This window comes from Taudactylus pleione, unplaced genomic scaffold (assembly GCF_031769625.1).
Source record: "Taudactylus pleione unplaced genomic scaffold, aTauple2 ptg000479l, whole genome shotgun sequence".
NCBI classification, from domain to species: domain Eukaryota; kingdom Metazoa; phylum Chordata; class Amphibia; order Anura; family Myobatrachidae; genus Taudactylus; species Taudactylus pleione.
Window position 1 is genome coordinate 3,564,848 of NW_028284881.1, and position 13,572 is coordinate 3,578,419.

At 44.5% G+C, this 13,572-nt stretch overlaps 1 protein-coding gene across 1 annotated transcript in view; it reads left to right on the forward strand.

The window, feature by feature from the left end:
* Positions 1–13,572, forward strand: part of KNTC1 (kinetochore associated 1) — a 295,100-nt gene that overhangs the window by 7,580 nt on the left and 273,948 nt on the right. The window contains exon 2 of the mRNA XM_088449172.1: positions 6,176–6,324. Within this exon, the coding sequence (XP_088305298.1) occupies positions 6,193–6,324 (132 nt within the window). The 5' untranslated portion in view covers positions 6,176–6,192. The remainder of the gene's footprint in view (positions 1–6,175; positions 6,325–13,572) is intronic.

Genomic DNA, 13,572 nt, shown 5'->3' on the forward strand with positions numbered 1-13,572 from the left:
ACTGGGACACTGCACAGGACTTTGGAGTGGACACAGCCCCTATGGACAACTGACTGCACAACACAGTCCAGCCAGCCCCTATGGACTTTGAAGTAGTGGACACAGCCCCTATGGACCACAGCAGCACAACACAGCCAGCCCCTATGGACTTTGAAGTAGTAGACACAGCCCCTATGGATAACAGCAGCACAGCGCAGCACAACACTACTCTGCACTACACTACACAGCCCAGCCAGCCCTAACTCCCACCCTCCCTCTTCACTGTCCACAGCCGAGTGAGAAAATGGTGCCGACGCGGGTACCTTATATAGGATCCAAAACGCGCGAGATCCAGAAGGCGGGTTGATGACGTTTTGCCTCGATTTCAGATCCGAGTCAGGCGGGAAAAGTCGAGCCGGCCTCGGATCGGGGGGGCTCGGATTTCAGAAATCCGAACCCGCTCACCCCTAATATATATATTATACATTATACTGCTACAGTGAAACTGGTAGCCTAAACAGAACTGTAAGTACACAGTGGGGTTTAGGCTGGTCAGGAGAGCATTTAAGTATCATTGGTTACTTCCTCCAGGCGTTTTCTGGCACCACTAGGAGTGCTATTAGGGCGGGTGTGGCTCTCTCCTGTCTCTCTGTATACCAGTTTCTTCTGTTGACCTTTTTCATTACACTTTAATGTTGTGTGTGTGTGTGTGTGTGTGGTCTGTATGTTTCTTGAGGTTCTAAGGCGTCTCTACATACCTGCAAATATTGTGCACATCTAACTCCCTATTGTGTAGCGCAGAGGTTGGTGTTGCTGTGTCGCAGCACTGGGGTTCGATAATCCACTGCAGCTTTGGCTGTGTGGAGTTTGTGTGTTCTCCCTTTAAAAATTGCATCAAAAACAAACTTCAGGGATGTCAGATCTGCCGTCTTGGATGGCGCAGGTTACACTAACAAAGCAAATTGAGATTTGGGTAATTGGCTGACGGCATAAGAAATAAGCTGCTGTTAAGGAGCTAATACCGTCAGCATAAGATATAAATGATGGAGGCTTCTCGGAAATAGAGGGGCTTCCAGGTTAAGAGGCATGGAGGCCTTGTAATCTCAAAACTAGGGCTTTTTCCCGTACCACTGATCAGTGTCAGATACCCTGGTGTTGCAGGGGTAATTACATTGCCTTATATACTGTATAGGAGACTCGAATAGATTTATTTTCTGCAATCTGCCAGGTATGGCATATACAGGTGGAGGACACTAGTTTTGCCCCACAGTTTTTCTTTCTAAAGAAATAAGACATGCTATTGCATTTCCAGTTTCATTAAAGCTGGATTATGTTCTGTTGTCAGCTTGGGAATGTCTGGATAAACAAATTTCAGATGTCCCGGCGGTTTTTATTTTTTTTATGCATAGCAGTTTATATTGTGAGAATCCCACTACAGTAGATCATCGGTTTAGTGGCTGTTTAAGTAGTCGACACTACCGCTTCCTGGAGACACGTCGGACAGTAGTTTGAAGTATACTCTCAAGTCCATTTGTACAGCTGCAAGTGTGATACTGCGTCCTGTCGTAGTCTACATGAAGGTAAGTGCAGAATCGAAGAAAGCTGTTCGCGGATCGTGTTTTTATCCTTGCAGTGAATCTAGATACATGGATGGGGTTATATCCTCTTATATTTCGTCTGTGGCTTCTTCCCCTAGAAGTTCTTAGTTATGCCATCTATTGATAAGGAAATATCTCATCTAGTCCCAAAGTGTGTTGTCTTGGAGTCATCCTGGACTCTTCCCTCTACTTCAAACCACATATTCAGTACCTCTCACAGTCCTGTTGTTTCTATCTCAAGAATATTTCCAAGATCAGACCCTTTCTCAACCAGGATGCCACCAAAACCCTCATACATTCACTAGTAATTTCCAGATTGGACTACTGTAACCTCCTCCTATCTGGCCTCCCCAAATCCCAACTCTCTCCTCTCCAGTCTGTGCTCACTGCTGCTGCTTGGCTCATCTTCCTCTCCAAACACTCTACATCTGCCTCCCTTCTCCTACAAGCCCTCTGCTAGCTCCCCTTCCCTTTCAGAACCCAATTCAAGGTTCTCACACTAGCTTATAAAGCCCTCACCCATTCCTCTCCTATTTACATCTCTGATCTCATCTCCCTTCACTCTTCTGTCCGCCCTCTTCGTTCACTTCATACACGCTGCCTTTCATGCCAATTGATTACTTCCTCCCAGATTTTGCCCGCACTGCTCCCCACCTTTGGAACTAGCTCCCTCTCCCCATCAGACTCTGCACCTCTCTACAATCATTCAAATGAGCTGTTAAGACCCACTACTTCATTAAAGACTTCCAGCTGTCATCCTAACTTGCTGCTACATCTTCCTGCCTACCCCATCTGTGTCACATCTGTTTGTCTGCCACTCAATTTCAGAATGTAAGCTCTTTTGAGCAGGGTCCTCTACACTCTTGTACTTCTCCCTACTGTATTTTAATTTATCTCTTACTCCCCACTAGGGCAATTAACATTTGGCTGCTTATGTGGGTGTAAAGGTTGCTAATATAGCAATGTTTATTATCCTTGTCCGTGTATTGTTTTGTAAGTTGCTGGTTACTTATTTGTTAATATACTTTGTAAGGTGCTGCTGAACACATGTGGCGCCATGTAAATAAATGTTAATAATTATACAGGACCCTAATTTCGGTCCTTTAGTGTTCTGGGTTGTTCACTGGTCCATCAACTCCCCGTGGTACCGGAGGTTAGGGTAGAGTCACAATAACATCTCAACATGAGGTTAAGTCCACTACTGAGCCTAGTGCAGGATGGGCTTTCCTCTCACCTGGGGGTCCCCAGAGTGGGAGCGAGACTTCAGGATTTCAGAGTAGTATGGACGGAATCTTGTATGGATGATTGGGTCTGGGATCTCATCACTCGAGGATACAAGCTTGACTTTTTACCACAGGTTTACCAGTTTCCGACAGGAGTATAGCTTTACAGCAAACTATAAACTAGCTTCTATCCACAAGAGTCCAGGTTTCCAGACATCAGACCGGACAAGTTTTTTACTCCAGTCTTTTCGTGATTCCGAGGCCTTATGGCTCGTTCAGACCTACTCTGAACTTGTAGAATCTCATTCTATTGCTAAGAATTTTCAAGTTCAACATAGAGGCCCTTCAGTTGGGGACTAGAGAACAGCGTCCTTGATATCCAGAGATATCAAGGACGACTTTCTTCACATCCCTTTACGGTAGCCTCACCAGGCATTTCTGAGATTATTTTTTCGGAACTCTCAATTCCAGACTCGAGGCTTACTCTTTGGCTTATTATTGGTCACCAGGTTATTCACAAAGGTCATGGCTGTCATGATGACTATCCTTCAGAAGCAAGGGATCACTATTATCCCTTACCTAGACTATCTTCTGCTGAAGGCCCATTACAGGGTCCAATTACTGCAGAACGTCACAGTGACTCACAGCCGTCTCATTGTAGGGTGGTTTCTGAGTTTTCCCAAGTCTCATCTGTAACGGCGCAACTTGGACACCTGATGTCAGAGAGTGTTCCTTCATCAGGAAAAAGCAACTTTCATTCTGGAGATGGTGAGGACAGTCCTTCGACATCGTCTGGTATTGGTGCATGTTTGGGTCAAGGCATTAAAGGCCTTTTTCCTTAAGGTGGATTTCTCCATGATTTTTCAGCTAGTCCTTTCTCAGTGAACAGGAACTCATCTTTTCCTTCACCAACGGGTAAAGTTAAGTCCCAGAACTCGGATACCCCTTCTCTGGTGGTTGAACTTGATATTCCTACAGGAGGGAAAGGAGATTCGGAGTGGGGGATGGTACTCTTCTCACCACAGACGTGAGTCTAAGAGGATGTGAAGCATTATTTCAAGTACAGTACTTCTAAGGCCACTGGATATCACTGGAAGCGAGTCTGCTGATAAACATATTGGAATTGCGGGCAGTTGTCTACGCTATTCAGACAGCAGATCACCTGTTGCGGAGCCCTGCAGTCAGGGTCCAGTCAGACAATGCCACAACAGTGGCGTACATTAATCACGGCGTATCCAGACGTCCGGCTTTTTTTAGAAGTAAGCCGGATTCTAACCCCGGCGGAAAAGTTTGCAATGACAATCTTCATTCCAGGTGAAGCAAATTGAGAAACCGAATACCTCAGCCGGTAGGACGTGCATCCAAGGGCTACGTTTGATAGTGTGGCTCTTTAAAAGGGACATTTTCAGATGTACAGGGATCCCATCCAGGGTAAGCCCTACTATGTTTAGCACTAGTAAGGAAGGTACTTCTAGACATTACCACCATAATTGGAAGACTTTTGTTTTATGATGTGAATGTGGAGGGGCTCCTCCTACAGAATTCAACCTAGCCAGATTTCTGTTGTTTTTTTTTTTTGCAAGCAGGTTTCTCAACCGGTCTGCGGTTGGGTTCGCTGAAGGTTCAAATTTCAGCTCTGACTGTTTTTCTTCCAGAAGAAGTGCGTCTTGAATACCGGAGGTTCAGACTTTTCTACAGGGTGTGATTTCTGTTGCAACCACCCTTTGTTCCTTTCTTTCTTACAGTGTTCTCTGTTCAACCTTTTGCGGTTGGTGGAGTTAAAATACCTTTCATGGAAGGTAACACTTCTCACACTGGCATCAGCCAGGAGTGTGTCTGGTCTGGGAGCTCTATCCTATCGTCCTCCATACTTGATATTTTATGAGGATAGCGCGGAACTCCGTACAAGAATGGATTTCTGTCAAAAGGGGTTTCAGCTTTCCACATCAACCTACCTATTGTGGTAACTGTTCTTCCATGACACTCTCCTTCGTCAGGATGTTAGGGCTCTTCGTATTTATGTGGTAGGGACTGCAGCCATATGTATAACAAACTATTTGTTTTGTATGGTGCTACTCGTCCTGGTTGGCCAGCTTCCAAACAGTCACTGGCCCACTGGATTCGTCTATCAGGCATATATGGCTTCATCTAGGGAGCCTCCGCTTTCTATTACAGCGCATTCCCCTCGCTCCGTAGGTTTCTCATGGGCGTCTACTCGTGAGGTTTTTCCATGGAGTTACTTTGCCGAGCGGCTACTTGGTTTGGCCGACATTCCTTTTTTTTTTTTTTTTTTATATATATATATTTTTTATAGATTTGACATGTGTGCGGCCTCTGCAGTGCAGTATGGCCGGTCTGTTTTGCAGGGTTCTCGGCGCTTTTCCCCCCGTAATGGGAGCTCTGGGACGTCCCCACTGTCTATGGTCTCCAGTGTCCCCTAGTGGATGAAGGAGAAAACAGGATTTCGGTACTTACCGATTAAATCCCTTTCTCCGATTCCACCCTGCGCTGTTCCTTCCTGCCAGGGTTGGGGTCATTTTATATTATGACTGTTAGAGAACTGTTTTGATGTCTGTTATTTCAACCTTTTCATATGTTCTGTGTACTTTCTTCTCCTCCTCCTCTTCCGTTTGTTTTTTCTCAGCTCCCCTCGGGCCCAGTTTTCTAAGACTGGGTTTGTAGGGTGATATAACGGGAGAGGAGCTAGTCGCACTTCTTAAAAATTTAAAGTGCCAGCTCCCACTTAGCACCATCTATATCCCTACTGTCTATGGTCTCCAGTGTTCCTTATGGAATCGGAGAAAGGGATTTATCGGTAAGTATCCTGTTTTCTGCATTATTACTATTATGTAGGAGGCGGCAATCTGTTATTGTTTGGTGGGCTCTGGGCAGGAGAGGAAGAGGTTGTCTCTGCAGTGCTTGCCTTCAGTGCCAGGGAGGTCAAGGAGGAGTGGAGGGGGAGCCCCCAAGGGATCATATTTCTTATGGGGGAGGCTCCGTGCATTAGGCATTTCTGTTGGTCTCTATAGGCCAGTCGACTCTTGGTGCCTGATGCCGCGCCCCCCCACGGCTAGTTAATAAGTGGTTCTATATATCTCCACTATATTATGCTGAGCATTAGCACTTGAGAACATTACATGAATTATTGCAGTTGACTCAAATGCTTGTCAGGATTTATGTGCATGTGCACAGGTCCTGTAAGTTTAATTTTTTTCCTGGTCTGTCAGCCTAAAAGCACATCAAATATAGTCTTAAAGAATGTATGTTTAATTCATAGAATTGCCGTCCGAGAGTATAATGTCTATTGTTGTTGCCATTTTAGTTCTACTTGTACAGCATTATAGATATATAAATATGTTAATCATAACGTTACAGATCAACAACACATCAACATGTGGAATGATATTGAGCTTTTAGCAAATGATGATACCGGGAGTTGCCGTTTGAACATTGATTCGCGGCAGGAAAGTGGGACATCCTTATACCAAGTGGACACTTTACTTAAAATCTCCTCAACTGAAAAAGTAAGTTTTCCTCTTGCAGCCATCTCAAAAGATAATGTGACTGGCTAATGATGCTGCAAAAAAATAAAATAACCAGTTGCTTTCTTTTATTTGGGGGTGGGGGGGTTGTGTATAACTGGTATATGTACATAATGCATAATTTTTTTTTTTTTTTTTTGTATATATTTTTAATGACTGTTCTTATCAGATTTTTGCTTAAATATTTAAAAAAAAAAAAAAAAAATGTATAGAATTGCTCCGTGGTGCTCCAAACTGCCGTGTACAGATCACCCAACTGTAGGGCCTACTCTGACATTATTTAAAAAGCTGAGGTTAAAGTCTGATGTGTCCTCGGTGGTGTCCCCCCTTACCCCTATAATATACAATCCTCTTTTTAGCCGGGTATATCGAGATATATGGCATCTAAATGGTCTGCTTTTGGTTTAAGTAGAATAGGTGGTTGGGTTTCTGGAGGTATATTCAAGTCCTTTGACGCACTGTCCAAGGAAGCTGGCTTATCTAGGCAAGATCACTAGTTTTACCTACAAACGCACCATTTTGCTTTCTCTCTGGGTGAAATGGATAATATAGGGTGATCCCTAACTTCCTTTTAATCTATCTGTGCGAGCGATGACACTCCTCAACATGTAATCTCATCTATTTACCGAATTCTTTTAGCTATTTCTTTTTCTTAAGTGACATCCTTTCAAAGTGCTTGGGATAAGGATATAGAGACTAAAGATATTCAGATTAATTGGAACAAGGTATTTCAATATGATAGTACATGTTCCACTAGTCTGGAGGTCATAGAAACTCAATACAAGGTTTTAACGAGGTGGTATCGCTGCCCAGCTATTATCCAGAAGTATTCTCCTGGGGTGTCGCCGCTCTGCTGGAGGTGTGGAAGAGAAAAAGGTACAGTGTTCCATATTTGGTGGGATTGCACGTTGATTTCACAATTTTGGACCGGAGCTGTAGCCTTTGCATCGGAGGTTATCCGGCCCCTGCAAACCCCGATTTTTGGTTACTATCTCATACAACCATCCCTCTATCTAGATATAAGAAGTCTCTCCTAAAACATATGAACAATGCAGCCAGAGCAGTAGTTCCACTACACTGGTGTTCCCCTAACCACCTACTGTCTGGGATTGGTGTCGCAGGTTAGATTTCTATATGTACATGGATGATGTATTTCGGGTGTAGTAGGTACAGTTTTCTCCCCAGGCTGTTTTCTGCGGGCGCACCGACCGGCAGAAACAGCCTGCCGCGCTGCACTTTTCCCCGCTGTCCCCCACTGTGGAACGTTGGCCTCTGAAGTGACCACAGGCAAAAGAAGCCTCCGATCACTTCAGAGGCCAGCGTTCCCAGTGATGCACTACGTCATTATGTCACCTGCGACGTGAGGAGCCTGCCCTTGCGCCTGCTGGATCTAGTTAGATCCATTCAGCGCGAGGCTGCGGCGAGTGGCTGAGCTGCCTGCAAGTAAAGGTAAGGGCTGGGACCAGGACCAGTCTGGGGGCACTGCATAAAGGGGCCAGCCTGGGGGGCACTATTTAAGCCTGGGGGCACTGCATAAAGGGGCCAGCCTGGGGAAGCACTATTTAAGCCTGGGGGCACTGCATAAAGGGGCCAGCCTGGGGGCAATGCATAAGGGGCCAGTCTGCGGGCACTACATAGGGGCACTACTTCAGCCAGGGGGCACTGCATAAGGGCAAAGCTAAACTACAGGGGGCACTGCATAAAGGGGAAAACTACAGGGGGCACTGTATAAAGGGCACAAATACAGGGGCCACATCATAATGGGCACTTTTGACTGAGAGCCAGTGGGGGAGCAGCCTGAGACATGTCTGGCTGGACTGGTCTGGGAGATACCCCTTTTCCCGGCGCGTGCATAATTGCGAAGGTCCCCACCCGGCTACTTTTGGATACCACCCAGCTGGAAAAAATTTCTGGGGAGAACACTGTAGGTATTACCGCCGGACGCACGGCCGGCGGTTCAAATCCCGACAGCAGCAGCCTGGCAAGGGTGAAAATCCTGATCATCCCTATGATAAGTATCGCTAACCTAATTCTCCTCCCTAACCCTCCCTTAGGGGTGCCTAACCCTAACCCCCCCCCCCAAGTGCCTAAACTTAACCCCCCCCTTCCCCTAGCCTACACCTAACCCTCCCGGGGCGGTGGTAACCCTAAGTCCCCCCGGGAGCCCTAAAAATTTAAATAAAGAATTTCTAAAAAAAATAAATAATTGATTAGTGATGTATACTGAAAACGCCATCCATAAATAAATTCAAAAGATCAAACTGTTTCTTTACAAATCTATACAATGTTTAGCGACGTTTTGGGTAGCTAAGTGCACTTTCTCGAGCACTTAGCTGCCAGAAATGTCGCTGTAAATTGTATGGATATTTAAATAAACAGTTTGGAGTTTGACTTTATTTAGGAGTGCCATTTTCATTATGTTTATATTTTTGTATCTTGGCGCCCAGATTTGAATGTTGGCCTTTGGAGTGCTAGGCTCCTTCAGCATTGTGTGTCTATGTATGTTTATTTATATAATATGTGAGAAAGCGTGTCTGTCTTTGTCTTTTATGCACTGCCAAAGTTTTGGACCTAGCCTCTCCAAATTTGGCATGGTGGTGAAGTTTGAGATTATTATTCGTTTTTTTTCCAAGGATCAAACTTCGTCTGCGCCACACACAATCCCTAAAAATGGGAACACTCTTGCATTCCAGTGGAAATTGGCAGTCTGCCAAAACCTGTGAAAGCTACAAGCGTATACTTTCAACATCAGTTTGAGCAAGTGTTAAACTTTGATTCATGCAAGTTCATATTTAAATCCAGAAACTAGACAATATCTTGAACAATTTGACTGATTACAACGCATCGCAACGACAAATCGTTCAAATCATCCAGTGTGTACGCACTATGAACGCTCCAGCGGCGTCATTCGTCGCAACTTCAGATCTTTTGTACATGCAGGAAGACTTGTCAATCTCATTAACGATTCGCTGCAGATTGTGCAGTGTGTAAGCACTACTAAACGACGAATGATGTATCATTCCGACCTGAACAATGCGGGCGTCACTTGGCAGGTACTCCCTGGACAATCCCCTCCTTCATTTTGTGTGTGGATTGTGGATGCAAGGAGCAGGGGCATTGCATCGCAATAAAGTATCTTCTGGAGTATTGGTAAGTATATATCCCTGCCTGGTGATACCCTGTTGACCACCAATGTGTGTTGCATGCCACTGGCCACCAATGTGTTTTGTATGCCACTGGCCACCAGTGTGTTTTATATGTCGCTGACCCCCAATGTGTGTATATGCTGCAGATCCCCAAAATGTATTGTATGCCGCAGACCCCCACTGTTACCACCAATGAACCTGTTGAATACCTAGGTTACATGGAGATTTCCTTTTTTCGTAATTCTTCTTTTCAATTTTGCAGTTCTTTTCTGGCTTCCACCCGCCTTGTTTTTTTTTTTGTTTGTTTCTTTTCAAGATCAGAGACCTCGTCTTGGGTATGTTATGGCCACACATGCACCCCCTAATCTACTTTGGGTAAAACACTGCAGACCAACAATGTTACCTTTACATGTGCATATGTATTTATTGCACCCTATAGAACCTGGTGTAATGTAGACTAATAAGTTTCATTAACACACAGGTCACTGTTCTTTTATTTTATTTTATTTTAGTGGTGGTGGTGGTAAAAAAAAGTCAATGATCTTTGTGTAATTGAATCTTGTTTTGTTTGTGGGCACTGTAAACCTAAAAAAACACTTTACATTTGTTTTTTTATATAAAATTTTAATATGCAAATAATTTAAACCTCTCCAACAACATTAAAAACAGTCAAAACCTATTCAGTTGAATCTCCCATATCCAAATGGTGTTCCCACAGAAAATATGACCCTAAGGTGTTTAGGGTTTCCTGGGTACTGGCTTTTCTCCAGGCTGCATTAGACCTTGGTCTCCGTCTGGCCACCTTGAGAGTGCAGGTTTCTGCGCTGTCGGTCTGGTTCCAGTGAAGGATTGTTTCTTTACCGGATGTTAGAGTTTTCTTTCAGGGGGTTCTCTGAGTTCAACCTCCTTTTGTCCCACCAGTAGCACCATGGGATTGTCTTTGGTTCTCAAAGGGCTACAAGCTCCCCCATTTGAACCTCTGCACTCTGTAGATTTGAAATGATTGACAGCAAAGACACATTTTCTCCTCGCTATCTTTTCTGCACACAGTCTCTCTGATTTGGCAGCGCTGTCGTCTCTTTCCATTTTTGATTTTTTTTCACCCGAGTAGAGCTGTTCTCCGTACAAGGGAGGGTTACTGTCCTAAGGTAGTGTCCCGCTTTCATGTGAATGAAGAGATTGTGGTTCCAGCTTTTCAGTCTTCAGACCTTTCTGTAGTTGAAGCCTCCCTGGATGTGCTTCGTGCTCTCCGTATCTATGTGGAGCATACAAACTCTGTTAGAAAATCAACTGCTCTTTCACAAACGAGGATGGCCAGCTAACAAACAGACTCTGGCTCGATGGTACGTGTGGCTATCTCTCAGGTGTACACACAGGCTGATCTCCCTGTCTCAAACACGGTGACAGCACATTCTACCCTGTCTGTGGGGCCATCGTGGGTGTTTCGTCGTGGTGCCTCTTCTGAACAATTGTGCAAGGCAGCCACGTGGTCTTCTGTCCACACCTTTCTTAGGTTCTACACCTTTGATACTTTTGCCTCTCAGGATGCTTCCTTTGGGCGACGTTCTCCTTTCTGCACAGGAGTGTCCCCACTGTTAGGGGATCTGCTTTTGGACATCCTCATGGTATCCTTATGAACCCTGAAGAAAATAAGCGTTATGGTAGACTTACCATTGATAACGTTTTCTTCGAGGTCCATAGGGTCCACAGGGCACCCACCCTGACGCACCTAGCTGCTGTGGGTAATTTTGCTTTTGGGCACGGAATTCCCTCATTTTCTGAGTGTTTCTGGTGTACAATTGTTCTTTCTTCTCCTGCCTTGGGCTTGTTTACAGAACTGAATGCCTGGGGGCGGGGCATATGTGGAGGAGGACCTGAGGCATCCTGGGAGCTGAAAGCTTAACTGTTTAGTGCCTGGATCACTCCAACCACATTATCCCCATGGTATCCCTGTGGACCCTATGGACCTTGAAGAAAAAGTTATCAATGGTAATGGTGCATACACACGGTCAGATTTTTCTTAAGCTCTGAAAGGTAACTATTTAAAAAAATCATTCATATATGAAGGCAAATATGACATGTCTGAACGATGCACGTTCCCGATGGTCAGATAACGATATCTGACATCTGATGTGTTTTGCAGTAAGATTTGGACGATTCCATCCATTTTAATGCAGTCAAAAATCGTTCATAATTCAAATCGTTCATCTGACAAATCTGACCGTGTATGCTCCATTAGTCTACCATAACTCTAATTTTTTTTTTCTTGCGTGCTAACCCATTGATTTTGCATAAAATGCTGACATAATGGGTTTCCCCACACGTTAAACTCCATTAGGGTGCCTTTTTATCTTGGTCGTTTCCTTGCAGCTCCTGAAGCTGCGAGGAAGAGTCCACCTCTGTATCTTAATGCAAGGGGTAAACCCCGATAATTGAATCGGCCAGTAAGACTAATTTCATCTGCTAGAAGCCGCGGTGTCCAGTGAGGCGTTTCAATACCTCCTCAGGTCCAGCTGGTTGCTATGAGATCTGATCGCCAGCGTCAGTAGCCAATTTTCATGCTGGTCCCTGTTATTGCTAAGAGACTGGGACACCAGTGTATGTGATTTTAGGCTGCACAGGAATTCTGCAACTGGTGTTTCATTTCTTGATTTTTCACTAGTTGCTCTATGTGCAGCAGCACACCTGTAACTTATTTCATTTGCAGGGGGTTGGTCTTTATTGATGTTTTGGAATTGGTCCAAGTGTTAAAAGGCAGCTTGGCCTTCATCTTTGTCAGTTATAGCTTCATGGCCTTGGTGTAAGCATGCTGATCTGAGTGCCTAGTGAATACTCTGTACTGTTAGTATCCTGAATCTCTCTGTGCTGTCCTTTTTGATCCATGGTCTCCTGCTCCATGCCTCACCTGTTATGTCGCTTTACTTAATATTAGAAAAGTGTAATTTGTTTGCAGTTACCGTTATCAAGCTCCTGTTACAGCTTCTGCTGTTGTCATAAACCGTAAGTTTAATTATACAGTCTCATTGTACTCACTTATGTTCTACTTATCCAGCATTAACCCTGTGATCACCTGATTATTGTATAAACGTTTACTATCCTGATAGTAATTAAAAATGTATCAGTATGCGGAGTTTCACAAAACTTATGCAAACACCCACAGACATACACATTAAACCTGTCTTCCACACTCTGACCAAGTTCGGTAGTGGTATAAATATATATTTGTGCGTATCTGAATTGCGGTGACGCAGAGTAGCGTCCACGCAATTCGTCATCGGACCATAGACTACTAAATCATCAGGTAATAATTGCAAGCGATCATATCCAATTATCTGACTTCGACAGACTCTAAAAGTCCAAGCAAATTTAGATTGGTCATGTCCACGTCTTTGAAAGCCATCCAGAGACTTCTCTGTTTCTCCAATTATTATCTGCGTTTTATTAAGGGATTCTCCTCTTTGATGGCTCCCATCACAGCCCTAACTCATAAAGGTTCCAACCCTGCTTTATGGCCTCCTGAGGCGGAGTCAGCCTTTCAACTTCCCAAGCAAGCCTTTATAACGGCTCCAGTTTTGAGATAACTGGATGTCAACAGGCCTTTTTTACTGGAAGTGGATGCTTCGTCTGAGGCAGTGGAAGCTGTCTTCTCCCAGCACTTTGAGGATAACCGGATTCGTCCGTGTGGATTCTTCTCAAAGAAATTCTCCCAAAAAAAAGAAATTATGCCATAGATGAACAGGAGCTATTCGCTGTCAAACTGGACTTAGAGGAATGGCGGTACCTCCTAGAGGGCACGAAGTTCCCTTTCACCGTTTTTACAGACCATAGGAATCTTCTTTTCCTAAAAAAATATTCATTGTGTAAGTCCTCGTCTGGCCCGATGGACAATATGTTTTGCCCGTTTTCGTTTTACCCTGTCGTATTGCTGTGGGGCTCTCAAACTGAAGGCCGACGCCTTGTCACTGTCATTGTCCACTGACAGTGGTCCAGAAACGCTGTGGAATACTCCCATGTTGGAGTCAAAGGTTTTTGCAACTATACAACTGCAACCACATGTTAGAAAGACCTTTGTGGCCCCGGAGTT